This window comes from Leucoraja erinacea, chromosome 10 (assembly GCF_028641065.1).
Source record: "Leucoraja erinacea ecotype New England chromosome 10, Leri_hhj_1, whole genome shotgun sequence".
Classification (NCBI taxonomy): Eukaryota; Metazoa; Chordata; class Chondrichthyes; order Rajiformes; family Rajidae; genus Leucoraja; species Leucoraja erinaceus.
Window position 1 is genome coordinate 12,801,361 of NC_073386.1, and position 21,977 is coordinate 12,823,337.

Consider the following 21,977-nt stretch of genomic DNA (forward strand, 5'->3'; position numbering starts at 1 on the left):
GGCTCCACAACCTTCTGTGGCAATGAATTCCACATATTCACCACCCTCTGACTAAAGAAATGCCTCCTCATCTTGCTAATGGAAAGTCCTTAAATTCTGAGGCTATGACCTCTGGCCCTAGAATCTCCCACTAGTGGAAACATCGTTTCCACATCCACTCTATCCAGGCCTTTCACTATCCGATAAGTTTCAATGAGGTACCCCCTCATCCTTCTATACTCCAGCAAGTAGAAGCCCAGTGCCGTCAAACGCTCAATATATGTTAACCCACTCATTCCTGGGATCATTCTCGTAAACCTCCTCTGGACTCTCTCCAGCGCCAGCACATCCTTCCTCAGATATGAGGCCCAAAATTGCTCCCAATACTCCAAATGCGGTCTGACCAGCCCTTCGTAGAGCATCAGCATTACATCCCTGTTTTTGTATTCTCTTGAAATAAATGCTGGCATTGCATTTGCTTTCCTTACTAGCGATCCGACTTGCAAATGCTCCAGTTATGATTATTTCCACGCTGCAGTACCAGTGTAATTCTGCACAGTAATGCATCAGGTCAATGTCACCTTCACCAATTGAGGTTTACAGTCATACAGTCATGATGTTACAGCAGTGACATCACAGTAGATTGAGCCACAGACAGTTTTTGGGGGGGGGGCTGCATTTTTTTCCCCAACACACAAGACTTCACTGCAAAAAGATGTCAAGTTGTGGGTAATGGGAAACAGCTAGGAATAGAGGCAAGGCAGCAGCTTGGGTGAGCAGTGCATGAAGGATTGCTGCAGGGTGTTGGGAGGAGCCTTGCGTCTGCCCCGCACAAACATGGCGGCGCTCATCCTGCACTAGGCCTGTGCGGGGCAACGGGCTCCGATCGGCTGGACATAACGTACCTGGTAGGTTTTATTTTCTTTTTGCATCAGTTCGTTTTCCCGTTGCTGAGGAGTTAGTTGCCCCCGGGAGGTGATGGCTCAGAGGGCCTGGGATTGCTTGGGGATCCCCTGACTCAGAGGGGGAGGCTACGGCCCAGGTCCGGCACTCACTGGGCCCGGGTGGGTCACCTTGAGGGCTGAGGCGGTGGAGGGAGGGTGAAGGCGAAGGTCTGCCGGGGATGAGGGGGCAATATAAATATTGGGGGGGATAATAGACGTCTGGGGAGGTGGACGGAGCACAGATGCGGTGAGGGTCAGAGGGAGAGACCCTTGAAGTCGATGCAGGGTCTGGCGGGGGAGATTGGGGTCAAAATGTAGTGAGCTTGGGGTGTGTGATGGAGAGAGTGCTCAGAGGGTGGAGAGCAAAGGGTGGGAGTTCAGAGGGTAGAGAGCATGGGAGGGAGGGAAGGGATTCAGAAGGTAGAGAGGATGGGGTAGGTGGGAGGGGGTAATCAGAAGGTAGGGAGGGTGGCATAGGTGGTAGGGGGGTAATCAGAAGGATGGGAGGGAGCAGGTAATCCAGGAAGTGAGGATGGGTGGGAGGGAGGTAATCAGAAGGTAGGGTGGGTGGGAGGGAGGGGGTATAGGCAATAGGTGCAGGAGTAGGCCATTCGGCCCTACAAGCCAGCACCACCATTCAATGGCTGATCATCCCCAATCAGTACCCCATTCTGCCTTCTCCCCATATCCCCTGACTCCTCTATCTTCAAGAGCCCTATCTAGCTCTCTCTTGAAAGTATCCAGAGAACCGGCCTTCCACCGCCCTCTGAGGCAGAGAATTCCACAGACTCACAACTCTCTGTATGAAAAAGTGTTTCCTCATCTCCTTTTTAAATGGTCTACACCTTATTATTAAACTGTGGCCCCTGGTTCTGGACTCACCCAACATCGGGAGCATGTGTCCTGCCTCTAGCGATGCCAAACCCTTAATAATCTTATATGTTTCAATAAGATATCCTCTCATCCTTCTAAATTCCAGAGTCTACAAGCCCAGCCACTCCAGTCTCTCAGCATATCACTGTCCCGTCATCCCGGGAATTAACCTTGTGAACCCTATGCTGCACTCCCTCAATAGCAAGAATGTCCTTCCTCAAATTTATAGACCAAAACTGCACACAGGTGTGGTCTCACTAGGGCCCTATACAACTGCAGAAGCTCTTTGCTCCTATAATCCACTCCTCTTGCTATGAAGGCCAACATGCCATTCGCTTTCTTCACTGCCTGCTGTACCTGCATGCTTACTTTCATTGTTTAAGAGGGAACTGCAGATGACAGATTACTTTCATTGACTGATGAACAAGGACCCCCAGATGCCGTTGTACTTCCCCTTTTCCCAACTTGACCCCATAGGGATGGGATGGGGGGGGGGGTTCAACGTGTTGAGTGGAAGGGGGTTTAGAGGATAGAGAGCATGGGATGGGGTGGGAGGGAAGGGGCAATCAGGGTATTGAGGATGGGAAGGTTCAAAGGATAGAGAGGATGAGAGGAAGGGGGTTTAGAGGGGAGAGAGGACGGGAAGGGAAAGGTTCAAAGGAGGGGATGAGAGGAAGGGGGTTTCGAGGGAAAAGAGGATGGGATGGGGTGGAAGGGAAGGGGTTCAGAAGGTGGAGAGGTCGGGGTGGGAGGATGGTTCAAAGGGTAGAGAGATCGGTTTGGTTATGGGCCGGGGTGTAGTAGTGGGGTCACAGAGTGGAGACAACCCAAGCGGCGACGGTTGTGGTGGGATGAAGGGTGAGGAATTCAAGGGGTAGAGAGTGTGTGATGGGTGTATATGGTGGGTGGAAATCAAAGAGTGGAGAGAGCCCAGGAGTGGTGAAAGAGAGTGGCAAAGGGTAAACAACTCGGGAAACAGTAGAAGCAATTAATTGCAGGCGCTGGTTTACCAATAAAATGCACAACGTGATGCTGCCTACCCCGCCGAGTTACTCAAGGATGTTGTGTCTTTCATAAACAGAAGACTTTCCTAAGCAGGGGGTAGTGGGGCGGCCAGAGTGGAGAGACAGCCCTAGTTGAGTACGAGATCCGGTCGGTACAGAAAGATCAAACTAGGATTGAGGGGAAGGGGGCAGACGGAGGGTGTGGGAAGGTTGCAGTGGTCAGAGGGTGGAGAGAGCCTGTGGTGGAGGTGTATAAAACAGCGGCGCCGTTGGTTGCACCTAAAGCTGACAGCAGTGCTGATCTCAGTGGTCATGCAGCCCATTCGTTCAGTGGCGATGGTCACAGCGTTGCTACCTACTGCGCTTGCACCAACCAGTGCCTATTGCTAAATCCGGCTCCCATTTCTCAAGCTAACAATCTTGTGGGAGGAAATTCAGTTGAGCATTGCTGCTGGGTTTGGTGTTGCTTCAGCTCAGTCGTTCGCTGCTGCTGTTGTTCCCATTTCGTCCACACTGTATGGAATTTATTATAATGCAATTGTTAAATGTTGACGGTGGAGAAACGTCCACTTGATGCACTCTCCGTTTGTGTACGTTTTTAGGGGATTGCCAATTTTACCTTATTTACTTTTTGCTGTGGAGAAGCAGGCACGTTAAAAATTAAAACATGCCATATCGTAACCAAGTTCGAATTCTGTACTTGAATCGTCATGACAAGCTTGAAAGAACGCTTTTTCGGCTCAAACAAGGTTAGTGTTAATTTATTGTTTTTTTTTAATTTATAGTGTTAATTTAATCGCTGTTGTTCCTGCACAGCCATAAGTTGTAAGCTCAAATATAACTGCCGAATGAGTTGAACTTGTACATTAGCCGACTTTTATTTAAGACTGACTGTAAAAATATCGTTGATATTGGGTTAGAGTTGATTGTTTCCGGTTTGTACTATAATTTTTACCCATTTTCACTTCTAAAAACCTTTTGGAACGGGCATGTGAGCAAGTGCACTGTTTTAGTATCTTTGTATGTTTTAGACGAGGACGCAGATTTAGCATTGGCTAACGTGGGAGCAATATCAATGACCAATAATAAAACTGCCGTCACCGTTCATTTCATATAGTTTGCTTCTAATAAATAGCTTCAATGCTGTGGAAAATGTAGCGACTTTCAGCAAACGGTGTGGCATCGTGTTATGAATTGTTGCAATAACCACCTCCTTGAATCAGTCTGCTAAAATTGAGGTTTATCAAACTGAATAACTGGAAATTTTGACCTTGCAGAAGACTTCTTCCGGCTACGATCTATTAAATAGGAAGTAATCTCGATCAATACTGTCTTCTGTCCTGTCTCTTTACACTTGATCTCCTAATCTCAACCCTTACATTTGATGTGGCATGGCTTTTCAATTTTGTAATTTGCAATTTTGTTTAACTTGCAGCATGAGTGTCTGCACCTGAAACAGTGCCAAATCTCACTGGCCTGCTGTAGTTAAACATAGACGCAATTTGGAAAGTTGACCAGAATACATTGCACGCCCTGCCTGTTCAACCACCCATAAATGACGAAGTGCCAGTACGTGTTGATATTTTTATCGTGCACTTAATTGGGAGCAAGGGCAGGATATATTCTGTGTTTTTATGGATAAAAGGCAGTGATCCCGAGTTGGTCATCTGTAGGAAGCTTGTTTGTGCTTTTGGAGTGCGTTGCTTCCAAACAAGAAAGTATCTCTCTCCAGCTCCTCTTGAATTTTGTTCTCTGTGACTTCTTCAAGATCCTATTTTTTTTAATAAACTTTTTCTTTGTGCCTTTCTAGCCCTTAACTTACTCGCCCCTCCTCCACCCCACCTTGGCACAAAGAGCATCTGACATTGATAAATCGGTCTTTTGCTCGGGTATTGTTCTTTTCCTTTTCAACACTCATCATTTGCCTGCTAAATCCACTCTTCCACTCCACACTCATCTTTTTCACAAAAAAAATGCATGTTCTTTTAGTTCACTGTAGTTTAGTGGGTGGGATTTTATATATTAATCATTGGCTTGCGTATGTGTTAGTTGTACCATTTCATTTATTATGGAGTGCAGGAGCCCGAGTACAGAAGAATTTAAAAAGAGCACAGGAAACAGAGTTCTAAATAAAGAGCCAGTGAATTAAATGTTTTTGTTCAGTATGTATAAAGTAGTAAGTAATTTATGCTTTCTGGTAGACTCTAGGAACAGCATATGCTACTGCATACAGAATCATGAGGAAAAACATACAAATTGCTTGAGTAACTCAGTGGATCAGGCAGCATCACTGGAGAACCTGGATGGGCAACATTTCTAATCAGGACCCTTCTTCAGATTGAAGTCTCCTTCAATCTGAAGTAGGGTCCTGACCTGAAACGTTACCCATCCATCTTCTCTAGAGATGCTGCCAGATCTGCTGAGATTTAGAATTTCGAGATACAGCGTGGAAACAAGCCCTTTGGCCCACTATTATCCTTAATAGTGTTTTAAGTGTATTTTCTAACTGTGAATTGATCTAATAAATATAGCATGGCAGGGTACTTCAGCCTTATGGAGAATAAATACATTGTGGTTGGGAACTCCGGTCTGCTTTTTGTATCCTGAATGACTATGGGTGAGGTTGTTAATCAGAGGAGCTTGAGGTGCAGCTGAAGTCACTATGGTCCATTGACATGATTGATGAAATGAGAGCATTGCCAGGGTGGTGTGGGTCCTTGATAATGCTGACTGTCTGTTTGAGATGGCACCTCTTGTAGATCGTTCGAAGGTAGGGAGGTCAGTACCTGTGATGGACCGGACAGTGTCCACCACTTTTTGGAATCTCCTATGTTCCTGGGTGTTCGAGTTAACGAACCGGGCCGTGATGCACCGTAATGCGTTCTACAGTACATCTTTAGTAATTCAAGGCACAACAATAACTGCTCTCCAGTCTTATGGCACCTCACCCGTGGCTAACAACTATATCTCAGCCGGGGCTCTTGCAATTCTTCTCTATCTCACCACAGTTAAAAAATATATATAGATCTCTTATCAGCCTGGAAATGTACCTTCGTACAGTTTCAAACTTCCAGCGTCAGCTCACCTAGTTTCAAGGTGAGAGAGGAAAGATTTAATAGGAACCTGAGGGACAGTATTTTCACACAGAAGGGTGTAAGGTATGTGGAGTGTGCTGCCAGAGGAGGTAGTTGAGGCAGGTACTACAACAACATTTAAAAGAGATTTGGACAGCTGCATGGATAGGAAAGGTTTAGAGGGATATGGGCCAAACACTGGCAGGTGGAGCATCTTGGTCGGCATGGACAAGTTGGGCTGAAAGGCTTATTTCTGTGCTGTATTACTCTGGCTCCATAATAAAGTTGACTATCCCCAAAGGTCTCTCGTTAACTTTCCTGTATCCCGGTTTTCACGTCTTTCTCCAAGGTGAAATTCCCTACTATAACAGCCCTATTCTTGCAGGTCTCTGCAATCTCCCTGCATAGTTCAAAAAATAATAATTCCTGTTGACAATTTGGGGTCTATTGTGCAGGAGTTACAAGATGATCATCCCCTTTTTTTCTCAGCTACACCCACAAAGCGGATAATCCCTCAGTAATTTCATCTCGGATTGTTGCAGTAATGTTCCCCTTAAACAAAAATGCAACTCTCCCTTCTATCCCATCCGCAGCAGCTGCACCCTGGAACATTAAGCAGCCAGTCATATTCCTCCCATATCCATATTCCATTGATGGCTATAATATCGCAGACTAGTGGACCTATCCATGCTCTCAGATCATCCGTCTTGCCTGTCAGGAGGCCCCTTGCATTAAAATAAATGCAATTTAACCTAACTCTTTTGTGGCTCCCTGCCATGCTTCTGCCTCTCTTGTCTACTGTCCTGTATCAACTTCCAGCCTCTCATCTGCTTTGGATCCCACCCACCTCCAATCTGGCAGCACTAATGTAAATGACCCAGTCATTCGCACAACATGGTACAACATAGTTTTATTATATGTTTAAGAAGGAACTGCAGATGCTGGAAAATCGAAGGTACACATAAATGCTGGAGAAACTCAGAAGGTGCTGCAGCATCTGCCTTCCGCAAAGACCGCTCAATCTGTAACTCCCTTGTCATATCCAACGTGACCCCACCACTCACCACATCTTCCCATCTCCCCCCATGTCTGCCTTCCGCAAAGACCGCTCCCTCCGTAACTCCCTTGTCAATTCTTCCCTTCCCTCCCATACCACCCCCTCCCCGGGCACTTTCCGTTGCAACCACTTGTCCCTTTACCTCCCCCCTCGACTCCATTCAAGGACCCAAGCAGTCATTCCAGGTGCGACAGAGGTTCACCTGCATCTCCACCAACCTCATCTATTGCATCCGCTGCTCTAGATGTTAGCTGATCTACATCGGTGAGACCAAGCGGAGGTTGGGCGATCGTTTCGCCGAACACCTCCGCTCAGTCCGCAATAACCAACCTGACCTCCCGGTGGCTCAGCACTTCAACTCCCCCTCCCATTCCCCATCCGACCTCTCTGTCCTGGGTCTCCTCCATGGCCAGAGCGAGCAACGCCGGAAATTGGAGGAACAGCACCTCATATTCCGCTTGGGGAGTCTGCATCCTGCGGGCATGAACATTGAATTCTCCCAATTTTGTTAGCCCTCGGGCTGTCTCCTCCTCTTTCTCAGCCCTCGGGCTGTCTCCTCCCATCCCTCAGCCCTCGGGCTCCTCCTCCTCCTTTTTCCTTTCTTCTCCCCGCCACCCCCCATCAGTCTGAAGAAGGGTTTTGGCCCGAAATGTCGCCTATTTCTTTCGCTCCATAGATGCTGCTGCACCTACTGAGTCTCTCCAGCATTTTTGTGTACCATAGTTTTATTAAAAGTGGTTTGTAAGTTCTAGGACCAGATTTAGATCATTTGGCTCATCAAGTCAACTCCGCCGTTTATTCATGGCTGATCTATCTTTTCCACTCAACCCCATTCTCCTGCCTTCTTCCCATAACACCCTTACTGATGAAGAATCTGTCCATCCCCCTTAAAAAAATATCAATTAACTTGGCTTCCATAACCTTCTGTGGCAATGAATTCCACAGATTAACCGCCCTCTGACTAAAGAAGTTCCTCATCCTCTAGCTAAAGGGGATGTATTCTGAGGCAATGGCCACTGGTCCTGGACTCTTCCTGTCCATCCTGTCCAGATTCACTCTATCCAGGCTTTTTTACTATTTGGTAAGTGTCAATGAAGTTACCCCCTCATCCTTCTAAATTGCAGCGAGTACAGGACCCATGCCTTCAAACACTCATCATATGTTAGCCCAATCATTCCTGGGATAATTTGTATGTGTAACTGGTCTGCACAGTGACTCAGCAGCTCCAGAGACACAGGTTGGATTCTGACTGAGTGCTGTCTGTATGGAGTTTTTGTGTTCTCCCCTCGATCGTGTGGATTACTTCAGGTACAGCGTACTCTGGTTTCTTCCTACACTCCAAGTACATAGAAACATAGAAACTAGGTGCAGGAGGAGGCCATTCGGCCCTTCGAGCCAGCACCGCCAGAGAGAGTACAGAGGAGATTTACTAGAATGTTGCCTGGGTTTCAACAACTAAGTTACAGAGAAAGGTTGAATAAGTTAGGTCTTTATTCTCTGGAGCGCAGAAGGTTAAGGGGGGACTTGATAGAGGTCTTTAAAATGATGAGAGGGATAGACAGAGTTGATGTGGACCAGCTTTTCCCATTGAGAATAGGGAAGATTCAAACAAGGGGACATGACTTCAGAATTAAGGGACAGAAGTTTAGGGGTAACATGAGGGGGAACTTCTTTACTCAGCGAGTGGTAGCGGTGTGGAATGAGCTTCCAGTGGAAGTGGTGGAGGCAGGTTCGTTGGTATCATTTAAAAATAAATTGGATAGGCATATGGATGAGAAGGGAATGGAGGGTTATGGTATGAGTGCAGGCAGGTGGGGCTAAGGGAAAAAAGTTGTTCGGCACGGACTTGTAGGGCCGAGATGGCCTGTTTCTGTGCTGTAATTGTTATATGGTTATATTGTGATCATGGCTGATCGTCCCCTATCAATAACCCGTGCCTGCCTTCTCCCCATATCCCTTGACTCCATTAGCCCCTAGAGCTCTATCTAACTCTTTCTTAAATCCATCCAGTGACTTGGCCTCGTACGTACGTACAGGTTTGCAAGTTAATTGGCTTGTGTAAATTGTAAGTTATCCCTACTGTGTAGGTTGGTGCTAGTGGTCACTGGTCGATGCAGACGTGGCTCTATTTAAACCTAATGATGACTTCGGAAAGCAGCCAACGTAATCAAGAACCATTCACATCCCAATCATTCTTTAGACTTTACTTTAGAGATACTGCACGGAAACAGGCCGTATGGCCCGCCGAGTCTGGGCTGACCAGCAATCATCCCGCACACTACTCTCTGACACACTAGGGACAATTCTACAACAGGGAGAACGTACAAACTATGCACAGACAGCACCCGTAGTTAGGATTGAACATGGGTCTCTGCCGCTGTAAGGCAGCAATGCTACCACTGTGCACTGTGCCTTCTCTATAGTTCAAAAGTGCTTTATTCCCCACTCCCAACAAGCAGAAGATACAAAAGCGTGAATGCACGTACCACCAGATTTGAAAATAGCTCCTTCCCCACTGTTATCAGACTCTTGAACAGTCCTCGTAAGCTATAGATGAATTCCCCATCTCCCATTCTATGTCGTGGCACCCCCTGTGTACATTTTATTTATCTGCAAGGTAAACTAAACTATCAATTAGTGCATGATAAAGCCAGCAAAGTCCGATCAAAGATAGTACGAGGGTCACCAAGTAGGTAGATAGTAGTTCTAGGTTGTGGTAGGATGGTTCAGTTGCCTGATAACAGCTGGGAAGAAATATTTTCATTGTATCTAGGCACACATGACAGTAATAAACTAATGCCAAAAAAAAAACTTAGACAAGGGAAGCAAAATCATTCCCTATATCCAGTCAAGCCCAATTTTTAAAAAGTTATTAATTTCAAAAGAATTGTAAGTTTTGGGGGCAACAAGGCAAGGCAAGGCAACTTTATTTATATAGCACATTTCATACACGAGGCAGACTCAAAGTGCTTCACATAAAAACATGTCATACAATAAAATGAAATAATAAAATAGAACGAAAAGAAAAGCAAAATTAAAAATGCATCATAAAAAGGGCAAAAGTTAAAAGTGCAATGTAGTTAAGATTTAGCTGAAAGCTAAAGTAAACATAAAAGTTTTCAGTCTTGTTTTAAAAGTGGTCAACGTTGAGGCAAGTCTTAAATCTTCAGGAAGTTTATTCCAGCTATTTGTTGCATAGTAACTAAATCCTGCTTTCCCATGTTTTGTATTCACTCTGGGAATCACTAACAGATTGGTTTCAGAAGATCTTAGCGGTCTAGAAGGCTTATATAGTGGAAGCATGTCAGTGATATACTTTGGTCCTAAACCATGTAGTGATTTATAGGTGAGCAGCAGGATTTTAAAATCAATTCTCTGACATACCGGGAGCCAATGTAAGGATTTAAGAATTGGTGTAATGTGTTCAAATTTTTTGGTCCTTGTTAGAACTCTAGCAACAGCGTTCCGAACAAGCTATAGCTGCCTGACAGTTTTTTTAGGAAGACCTGCAAGGAGACTGTTACAATAATCTAGCCTGTTATTAATAAAGGCATGTACAAGTTTTTCTAAGTCTTGAGCTGACATGAGTCCTCTTAATCTTGCTACGTTTTTGAGGTGATAGTAGGCCGATTTTGTTACTGATTTGATGTGACTGTCGAAATTTAAATCTGAATCCATAATGACCCCAAGATTTCTGGCTTTGTTTGACGTTTTCAGGGTCAGAGAGTGTAGGTGTTGGGTTACTTTAAGCCTTTCTTTTTTAGCACCAAAAACAATTATCTCCGTTTTGTCCTTATTTAGTTGGAGAAAACTTTGGCACATCCAGTCTTTGACTTGCTCAATGCACTGGCACAGCAGATCTATGGGGCGATAGTCATTTGGTGATAGCGCTACATAGATTTGAGTGTCATCGGCAAAGAAGTGGTGGTCAATATTATTATTCCGCATGATTTGCCCTAGTGGGAGCATGTAGATGTTGAATAAAGAGGGCCCTAAGATCGAACCTTGCGGGACTCCACACGTCACGTTGGTTGGTTCTGATACAAAGTCACCAATGGAAACAAAATAGTTCCTATCTTGTAAATATGACCTGAACCAACTTAAGACTGTGCCTGAGAGCCCCACCCATTTTTCCAACCTGTCCAAATGTATTGAGTGATCAACAGTGTCGAATGCAGCACTGAGGTAATAGCATTAATATAGCAATAGCATTAATATTGAAACTTTGCCAGAGTCTGTGTTAAGACGGATGTCGTTTACAACTTTAATAAGGGCGGTCTCGGTGCTATGAAGAGGTCGAAATCCTGACTGGAAGTTGTCGTAGCAGCCAGTTGAAGCCAGGAAGTGATTAAGTTGCAGGAGGACAACTTTCTCAATGATTTTACTTATGAAAGATAGGTTTGATATTGGTCTATAGTCGTTAATAATAGAGGCATCTAGGCTCCGCTTTTTTAAAAGAGGTTTAATAACTGCAGTTTTCAAGGCTTTTGGGAAATTACCTGATTGAAGAGAGCTGTTAACTATTTGCAGTATGTCTATTGCTAGGCAGTCAAAAACCATCTTAAAGAAGTTGGTAGGTAAAGCATCAAGGCAGCAGGTGGATGGCCTTAGTTGTGTCACCGTTTCCACAATCGTTTTAGAGTCTATGACATTAAAGCATGTCATCATTGCCACATTACCTTTGCCTAAATAGGGTGGTGATCCAACATTTTGATTTGAAGCGGTGATATTGATGGCACGTCTGATGCCTTCAATTTTTTCTGTATAAAATAATGCAAACTCATTGCATTTCTGCGTGGAATGGAGTTCAGGTGGTATTTGTGTTGGGGGGTTAGTCTGTCAACAGTTGCAAATAGGGTTTTTGCCTTATTAGTGTTGTTGTTAATAATATTGGAGAAAAATGTTTCTCTAGCACTTTGTAAGTCTAAATTGTAGGCACGGAGGCTCTCTTTATAGATGTCATGGTGAATATGAAGTTTTGTTTTCCGCCAGAAGCGCTCAGCTTTCCGGCATTCTCTTTTCTGGGCCGTTACAAAAGCAGCTTTTCTCCAGGGTGCCTTTTGCTTACCAGAAATCGTTTTAACCGTAACAATGACATCTATAACTTTCACAATTTTGGAGTTAAAGTTATCTACAAGATCATCAGCAGAACATGGGTTTAGAGGTGGTAACAAGGAGATGGCATTTTTAAAGAGTACATTAGAATATTCATTTATATACCGTTTTTTGACAGTATTTGATTTTGTCTGTATGTCGGGAATAAAAGATATATTAAAGAAATCACAGAAGTGGTCAGACAATGAAGGATCAGTCACGAAAATATCAGAAACATTGAGACCCTTTGTGATAATCAAGTCCAGAGTGTGCCCCTTACAATGAGTAGCCTCTTTCACAATTACCATTTCCGACACTTCCCTACCATTCCTTGACCTCACTATCTCCATTGCAGGTGATAGACTTCTGACCGACATACACTATAAACCCACTGACTCCCATGGCTATCTGGACTACACTTCTTCCCACCCTGCTTCCTGTAAGGACTCCATCCCCTACTCCCAATTCCTCCGTCTACGCCGCATCTGCTCCACAGATGAGGCGTTCCACACCAGGACATCTGAAATGTCCTCATTATTCAGGGATCGGGGGTTCCCCTCCTCCACCATAAATGAGGCTCGCACCAGGGTCTCTTCCATACCCCGCAACACTGCTCTCTCTCCCCATCCCCCCACTCGCAACAAGGGCCGAGTCCCCCTAGTCCTCACCTTTCACCCCACCAGCCGTCACATACAAAAAGTAATCCTCCGTCAGTTTCGCCACCTCCAACGTGACCCCACCACTCGCCACATCTTCCCATCTCCCCCCCATATCTGCCTTCCGCAAAGACCGCTCCCTCCATAACTCCCTTGTCAATTCTTCCCTTCCCTCTCGTACCACCCCCTCCCCGGGCACTTTCCCTTGCAACCGCAAGAGATGCAATACTTGTCCCTTTACCTCCCCCCTCGACTCCGTTCAAGGACCCAAGCAATCGTTCCAGGTGCGACAGAGGTTTACCTGCATCTCTTCCAACCTCATCTATTGCGTCCGCTGCTCTAGATGTCAGCAGATCTATATCGGTGAGACCAAGCGGAGGTTGGGCGATTGTTTCGCCGAACACCTCCGCTCGGTCCGCAATAACCAAGCTGACCTCCCGGTGGCTCAGCACTTCAACTCCCCCTCCCACTCCGCCTCCGACCTCTCTGTCCTGGGTCTCCTCCATGGCCACAGCGAGCAGCACCGGAAATTGGAGGAACAGCACCTCGTATTCCGTTTGGGGAGTCTGCATCCCGGGGGCATGAACATCGAATTCTCCCAATTTTGTTAGTCCTTGCTGTCTCCTCCCCTTCCTCAGTCCCCCTGCTGTCTCCTCCCATCCTCCAGCCTTCGGGCTCCTCCTTTTTCCTTTCTTGTCCCCGCCCACCCCCACCCCCGCTCAGTCTGAAGAAGGGTTTCGGCCCGAAACGTTGCCTATTTCCTTCGCTCCATAGATGCTGCTGCACCCGCTGAGTTTCTCCAGCTTTTTTGTGTAGCCTCTTTCACATGTTGAGACAGTTCAAATGTGTCTAAAATAGTAAAAAATTATTTTGCACCCTTGTCATTCAAATCATCAGTATGAAAATTAAAATCACCAGTTATAACTAGACAGTCAAAGTCAGTGGAGATGCTAGACAATAATTCTGTAAACTCATCGAAAAAATTAGCATAATATTTAGGAGGCCTGTAAATAATTAATAGGAGAACTCGGGGGGAACATTTCAATACAACACAAAGGTGTATTTTCCAAAGTTCCAAAGCTGCTGATGAGACAAAATTGGAAAGCTAAGTGAAGTAAAGATAGAGTACCAATAGATTTCAAGAGATAGAAAGAACACGTGAGTGCCAGATTAAATTAATTAATTTGTAAATTTGAAGTGTGAAATTCTAATAAGTAGGATATAAGCAAGGAGGTACAAGAACTGAGAGTTTTGGAGGCATCCTGTGCATAGTAAGGCAGTTGAGAAATGGTTGAAAGAACATTTGGGATCACGGGATGTATTAATAGAGTAAGGAAATCACAATTAACTTCCATAAATTAATGACTTCGTATTAAATTGGAGTATTACAACTGTTTCTGGCACCACACTTTAAGGTAAAAAGATTTCTAAAAGTCATTTCAGGATTTTAGTTTTGGGGATGGACTGGAATGCTTGTGATTGTTCTTGAAAATGAGGACATTGCAAGAGCTTCTGAAAGAGTTATCCAGAATCATGAGAAAGACATTTCCCATTTGGTGTAAGAGTTATAAATCGTGGATTGTAGAACGCATGTAATTGGTAAATATACTAAAGATGATACAAGCATAGCACGATGTTAGGGTCCTGCCATGCCAAATAATTTCTGATATGTTGTCTTTCATTTACAATGTCAGTGGTCTCACTGTGTCTTAGTTAATAGTCAATTAAAAATCTGATTTTGGTGCTTGTTGGATATTATAATGCACTGATTGAGTGCTGCATTTCTCTACATTTCAATGGAGCTGAACTTAAAAGGTATAACTATGAAGTTCTTTGATATATCCTGGTGATATATGTAAACTCCTTCCTCTGAACCATTGAATGGAAATCCTATTTCAAGAACTGAGTATGTCATCTGCTTGATACACCATACCCTCTCATCATTATGCACCTTTGTTTGGATTAGGTTTTAACCTGAGATGCCAGTCCTGCTTCAGTTAAGATGGATGTAAAAGGTCCCATGGCCATACTGGAAAAAACAGGATTATTTTTGATAGCAACAGCATCAGCAAATAAGTCATAACGAACCTTTATTGATTCCAACTAGTTTAAAAGCTTTAGCGGAAGGGTCTAGGCTGCATAGGACATGACAGAGTTAGAAGGAAGGGTGGTTGGGGCCTGGAATGCACTGCCTAGATTAACAATGGAGACGGATTCATTTACACCACTCCGAAGGAAGCCGGATAAATATTAGAAATAATTTGCACACATGTTGAGAAAGAGTGAGGGAATTACAACTAGCTGGCATGTTGTTTCATTCAGCCAAGGTGGATTTGACAATGCACTGACCTGCTTCCGTGCTGTAAACATCCATTCACTGCTGTGTTCTATAGGAATGGATTTTTATCAAGAAAATTGCTTTGCTGATGCTTAGCTAACATTAATTATTGATTATTTTCTTTATGATAGAAACATAGAAATTAGGTGTAGGAGTAGGCCATTCGGCCCTTCGGGCCTGCACCGCCATTCAATATGATCATGGCTGATCATCCAACTCAGTATCCCGTACCTGCCTTCTCTCCATACCCTCTGATCCCCTTAGCCACAAGGGCCACATCTAACTCCCTCTTAAATATAGCCAATGGACTGGCCTCGACTACCCTCTGTGGCAGAGAGTTCCAGAGATTCACCACTCTCTGTGTGAAAAAAGTTCTTCTCATCTCGGTTTTAAAGGATTTCCCCCTTATCCTTAAGCTGTGACCCCTTGTCCTGAACTTCCCCAACATCGGGAGCAATCTTCCTGCATCTAGCCTGTCCAACCCCTTAAGAATTTTGTAAGTTTCTATAAGATCCCCTCTCAATCTCCTAAATTCTAGAGAGTATAAACCAAGTCTATCCAGTCTTTCTTCATAAAACAGTCCTGACATCCCAGGAATCAGTCTGGTGAACCTTCTCTGCACTCCCTCTATGGCAATAATGTCCTTCCTCAGATTTGGAGACAAACTGTACGCAATACTCCAGGTGTGGTCTCACCAAGACCCTGTACAACTGCAGTAGAACCTCCCTGCTCCTATACTCAAATCCTTTTGCTATGAAAGCTAACATGCCATTCGCTTTCTTCACTGCCTGCTGCACCTGCATGCCTACTTTCAATGACTGGTGTACCATGACACCCAGGTCTCGCTGCATCTCCCCTTTTCCTAGTCTGCCACCATTTAGATAATAGTCTGCTTTCCTGTTTTTGCCACCAAAATGGATAACCTCCCATTTATCCACATTATACTGCATCTGCCAAACATTTGCCCACTCACCCAGCCTATCCAAGTCACCTTGCAGTCTCCTAGCATCCTCCTCACAGCTAACACTGCCCCCCAGCTTAGTGTCATCCGCAAACTTGGAGATATTGCCTTCAATTCCCTCATCCAGATCATTAATATATATCGTAAATAGCTGGGGTCCCTGCACTGAGCCTTGCGATACCCCACTAGTCACTGCCTGCCATTGTGAAAAGGACCCGTTTACTCCTACTCTTTGCTTCCTGTTTGCCAGACATTTCTCTATCCACATCAATACTGAACCCCCAATGCCTTGTGCTTTAAGTTTGTATACTAATCTCTTATGTGGGACCTTGTCGAAAGCCTTCTGGAAGTCCAGATACACCACATCCACTGGTTCTCCACTATCCACGCTACTAGTTACATCCTCGAAAAATTCTATAAGTATTCGTCAGACATGATTTACCTTTTGTAAATCCATGCTGACTTTGTCCAATGATTTCACCACTTTCCAAATGTGCTGCTATCCCATCTTTAATAACTGACTCTAGCAGTTTCCCCACTACCGATGTTAGACTAACTGGTCTGTAATTCCCCATTTTCTCTCTCCCTCCCTTCTTAAAAAGTGGGGTTGTGTTTGCTACCCGCCAATCCTCAGGAACTACTCCAGAATCTAAAGAGTTGTGAAAGATTATTACTAATGCATCCACTATTTCTGGAGCTACTTCCTTAAGTACTCTGGGATGCAGCCTATCTGGCCCTGGGGATTTATCGGCCTTTAATCCATTTACCCAACACCACTTCCCGGCTAACCTGGATTTCACTCAATTCCTCCAACTCCTTTGACCCGCGGTCCCCTGCTATTTCCGGCAGATTATTTATGTCTTCCTTAGTGAAGACGGAACCAAAGTAGTTATTCAATTGGTCCGCCATATCCTTGTTCCCCATGATCAACACCTGTTTCTGACTGCAAGGGACCTACATTTGTTTTAACTAATCTCTTTCTTTTCACATATCTTTTCACATGATATTCAAGACCATGCTATTTGATTCAAAATTTATTTTGTAATTGCAATTTCTGTATAGAATTACTGTGGTAGTTTGGCTGATGAGACAGATCACTTCCAAGCAAAATAACACTGGCTACAATTTCCTTTGTCTTCAGGGTATGAACTACAATTTCACCTGGGTCCGTCTTTACAAGGAAAAGGTATCCAGGTGCACACAAACTATCCGCTAGACACACAAAAGTTTGAACGGCATCAGTTTCACTTGCTTAAGTGGCAGAATACAAGCGAAGGAGATGACTCTGATAAATACTGTGCAATCATTCTGCGGATGTCTGGATCATTTCAATTTCATTTTACCGAAGGGTGAGTTTAATTGAAGATTTCTTCCCTATTTATAAAATTTAAGTAACTTATTTCATAATTCTTTTGGATTTTACCCTCCAACATTCTCTTATGAGGTTGCTGAACCATTCTGGGCCATAATCTGAGTTGAGTTTAGTTTATCGTCACGTGTACAGTGAAAAGCTTTTGTTGCATGCTAACTAGTCCAGTCAGCGGAAAGACAATACATTATTACAATTGAGCCATCCACAGTGTAAAGGGTATCCACAGTGTATACATCCACAGATGTATATATCCAGAGTGTATACATGATAAAGGGAATAACATGAGTAACATTTACTGCATGGTAAAGTCTGATCAAAGATTGCCCGAGGATCTCCAATGAGGTAGATTGTAGCTCAGCACCACTTTCCAGATTGGTAGGATAGTTCAGCTGCCTGATAACAGCAACATGGTTTTGGAAAGTATTGCAGATGACTTCTCATAGAAACGTGGAACTCCAAATGCTGGTTTACAAAAAAAAGACAAAAAGCGCTGGAGTAACTTGGCACTGAAGAGGGGTCCCAACCCAAAACATCTCATATCCGTGTTCTCCATAGATTCTGGCTGACCCGCTAAGTTACTTCAGCTCTTTGTGTCTTTTTACAGTTGACTTCTCTGAGCGTTTGGCAATTAAAATATTAGGCAAGTAAAAATTGAAATAGAAGTAAGATTATACTGTGTGCTTCCTCTGCCATTAAGTAAGATTATGGCTCATCTTTTAATTTAGTGCCATTTTCATGTGCTAATTCTTGAATCCCCAAAATATCCAACAATTTATCGATCTATCTTGACAATGTCCAACAACTGAACTCCATAGCCTACAATCCCAAGGATTTACCACCCTCTGGGAAAATATTTTTTCCAGAATTCCCTGTTCTGAATGACCAATCTCTTAAGACTACGAATCTTCATTCTAAATCATGCCCAGCCAGGGAAAAACCACCTTCCTGCATCTTTCTTACTCGGCTTCATAAGAATTGTATAAGTTTTTTTTGTTTTGCATTCTTTAAAACAAGAGAGTGTAAACTCCGTTAGCTTGCTTACTTCTCACGGGACAATCTCAGCATCCCAGGAATCAATATATTTCTATAAACAATTGAAAACATAGATTGATTCACTGCATAATTTTGTTTTCATTTAAAGAAACAACCAAAAGGAAAGTTCAGGCTATATAATCGTAGATCCTATTCTGTACGTTGGACATGACAATCAAGTTCTGACACTGGATAGCATATGTGCCCAGACATTCTTGTCCAAATGTTTGGGACCATTGGATGAATGGGAAGATAGGCTAAACGTTTCCAAACACTCAGGTAATGAAGATCTATGCAGGTAATCAATACAAATTTAACATTATGCAGCTGTGATTTTTACCTGGTTTGTCGTTATTTAATTTGTAAAAAAAACTACTATACTTTGTATGTATATTCATCCTGTACTAAAATTTATGACTTTTAAAGTAAATATTAAATATCTCATTGTTTCCTTTATCATCGTTACTTTTTTGCATATCTTTTATTCATTTGTTCTATATCTCTACATCATCGTCTATATCTCTCGTTCCCCTTTCCTGTGCCTATCAGTCTGAAGAAGAGTCTCGTCCCGAAACATCACCCATTCCTTCTCTCCAGAGTTGCAGCCTGTCCTGCCCTGCCCATTTTGTTTCTTCGGTTTAAACCAGCATATGCAGTTCATTCCTGCACACTTAACTTGCCAATGATGCATGTATTCTATCCCCACCAAAATAAATTGTAAGTATAATTTAATTCCTTTTGACTTCTACATCTGCCATTTTATTAGGCAGTGCATTTAAATCCTGTTTAAAACATCTTATGTCTGACACATCAAGCACACTGTGTATCTTCAGAAGGTACATGCTGGTTTACAAAAAAGTACAAAATTCTGGAGCGGTGCTGAGAGTAACTTGGCACTGAAGAGCCATGGGCCCATAACATCAAAATGCTGGAGAAAAGTCATGCAGCGGAAAGTTTTTGTCAGCGGGTGCAGCAGCATCTATGGAGCGAAGGAAATAGGCAATGTTAAGTTGCCCGCTGAGTTTCTCCATGCATTTTCCAGCATCTGCAGTTCCTTCTTAAACGCACTGTATATCTTCAGATTTGCTTCCACTAATATTCCCAATTGAAAAATGAGTTTGTGTTCACATCAACCCCTTGGCCTTTTCGCACTATTAAGTCAATCCAAATCCAAATTAAAAAACAAATCTTATTCTTGGTTTAGGTAGTTGTTAATTACACAAGCAGATATAAAGTGACTTTATTAATGTGGGATAAATTGATTGCAAAATGTACATGATTTGTTCTCCATTATTATAACAATATATAAAACTTTAACATTTTGCATGAAATAAAGGAAGGGCACTCCACCAGTTATAAAACATTTTATTTTAATATCTTCTAATTACAAATTTTGGCGATATTTAGTTTAAAAAAAATGGTTATTCTTTTGCAATATCAATAAACAATTCAAAATTAAAGGCGTACAAGATGATATTGTTTTTTGTTGCAAAGAGGATTTTCTTAAACCACTGAATATTGTATAGAATTGGGAGAAAATTAAATGCCCTTCTCTCCCATCACTATTTCTAGCTTTTTCTTTCTGTTTGTGATAAACTTTGTAAAACAACATTTGGAGAGCTTAACACCCTCCAGAAGTAAGTACAGGTGCACAACCTTTTATCCGGTGTTCCAGAAACCGAAAAGCTCCGAAAACCGACCATTTTTTCCAGATGTCGTCTGCGCACCAAAGCTCGCGTTTGGCGCCAAACCTGACCCAAAACGACCCACGGTCAACCCAGGTCTGTACTACTGTAGCGGCTGCCTCCTCCCTGGAGACCGGGAGACGCTTAAACATCTGTAAATCATTGCTTAAATGTTAGTCAGTTAGTTTGGAGGGCTTTTATGTGAAGGGGGGTGAAGGGGTAAACTTTAATTCTTAGTCCCCTACCTGGTCGGAGAGGCGGGGAGCGGTCAATGCCTTACCGGGTCGCTGTGCAGTAAGCTCCGCAGCGCTGTGGCCGGTGGGGCCGCCGGTTAAGTTGCCCCCCCGGCAACTCTACCCATGGCTGCGAGGCGCTCCAAATCCATCGCGGCCCGCTTCCGGACGCACCAGCTATCCGCAGATTCGCTTCCAGCGTCGCAGCGCAATGGGAAACCAGCGGGGAGCGGGCAATGCCTTACCGGGTCGCCGTGCGGCAAGCTCGGAGCGCTGATGGCCGCCGACACAACATCGCGGATCGTCGCTGGAAGCCGCGCAGCCAGGGGTAGAGTTGCCGGGGTCGGAGCTCCAACCGGCGCCGCCAGATATAAAGTGACCCCCAGCTCCGCGGGATCCAAATCCAGCGACTCGGCGATGTTGTTGTGTCGGCGGCCATTATTATCCGGAGCTTGCCGCACGGCAACCCGGTAACATTTTGCTCGCTCCCCGAAGGGTATCCCAGCGCTGCGATGCCGCCGACATTCCCGACATTCTCGGACCTAATTACGTCCGGCCGCGGGCCGCGCTGGATTTGGAGCGCCTCGCAGCCAGGGGTAGAGTTGCCCAATATCAACAACAATTCAAAATTAAAGGCGTACAAGATGAGCCCCCAGCTCCGCGCAAAGAGTTGGGAGTCGCCGACCAGGTATTGTATAGTAGGGGACTAAGAATTAAAGTTTCCCCCTTCCCCACCCCTACACCACCACCACCACATAAAATCCCTCCAAACTAACTGACTAACATTTATGCAATGATTCTCCCGGTCTCCGGGGAGGAGGCAGCTGCTCCAGACTTTTCAAGCCGCCCGCGCTACCTACCTAATCTACGCTAAAAATCTTCCATTCTGAAATCCGAAAATGTCCGAAATCCGACAAGTGTCTGGTCCCAAGGCTTTCGGATAAAAGGTTGTGCACCTGTACTCTTCTTCATTAACATTTCTCTCATCTGCCCCCCTGAGAATCTGTTCCCTCCAACACCATCACCCGTGGCTGCAATGTGTGGACTTTACAAAATTTACTGCAGTTAGTTGTCTCGGCCACTCGGACGGACAACACCTCGCAAAACCTCTGATCTCTTCAGTCAAGGAGGACAAAGGCAACAGGTGCATGGTAACATCACCAACTGCAGTTTGCCCTCCAAGTTATACATCATCTGGTGTTTTGAAATACATTGTCCGTTCTTCATTTTGTTTGAATCTTGCAGTTACTCCCTGTTCAACAACTTTGCGAGAGTATCTCTGCCAGAAGTACTGCAACAGTTCAAGGTAGCTCACCACCACCTTCAAAGCTAACTTTGTTTAGTTTAGCTTAGCAGTACTTGTTCTGATGCAAATATAACATTCTGTAAATAATCGGGATCAAAAGTCCATCTGTTTAAAGCCATTTCTTTCGACAGAGTATTTGTATATTGTAGGAAAGTTAACTGCCACAACTGGAATGATTCCAAAGAATTGCATCAGTTCAAGTAGATTGTAGGATACTTTAGAAAAGTGTCTGCTTCAACTCTTGTGGTCTGTACACAGTTCCAAACTTAAGCATTTGTATTCTTCCTCTAAATAAGGAATTTCTGAATTTTCCACCAACACTATAACATTTGGAAAGGAATTTGAGCTATCTTTGAAGCTATACTTGGG

At 44.1% G+C, this 21,977-nt stretch overlaps 1 protein-coding gene across 2 annotated transcripts in view; it reads left to right on the top strand.

Moving 5' to 3' along the window:
- The first annotated feature begins 678 nt into the window (after positions 1–678).
- Positions 679–21,977, top strand: part of agla (amylo-alpha-1, 6-glucosidase, 4-alpha-glucanotransferase a) — a 96,332-nt gene continuing 75,033 nt past the window's right edge. Inside the window, exons 1-4 of one of the 2 annotated variants that reach the window (XM_055641491.1) lie at positions 679–887; positions 3,403–3,549; positions 17,122–17,329; positions 18,494–18,663. In XM_055641491.1, the coding sequence (XP_055497466.1) occupies positions 3,468–3,549; positions 17,122–17,329; positions 18,494–18,663 (460 nt within the window). In that variant the 5' untranslated portion in view covers positions 679–887; positions 3,403–3,467. Of the gene's footprint in view, positions 888–3,169; positions 3,550–17,121; positions 17,330–18,493; positions 18,664–21,977 lie in introns of those variants that run through there. The other variant, XR_008724103.1, reaches the window with a different exon arrangement.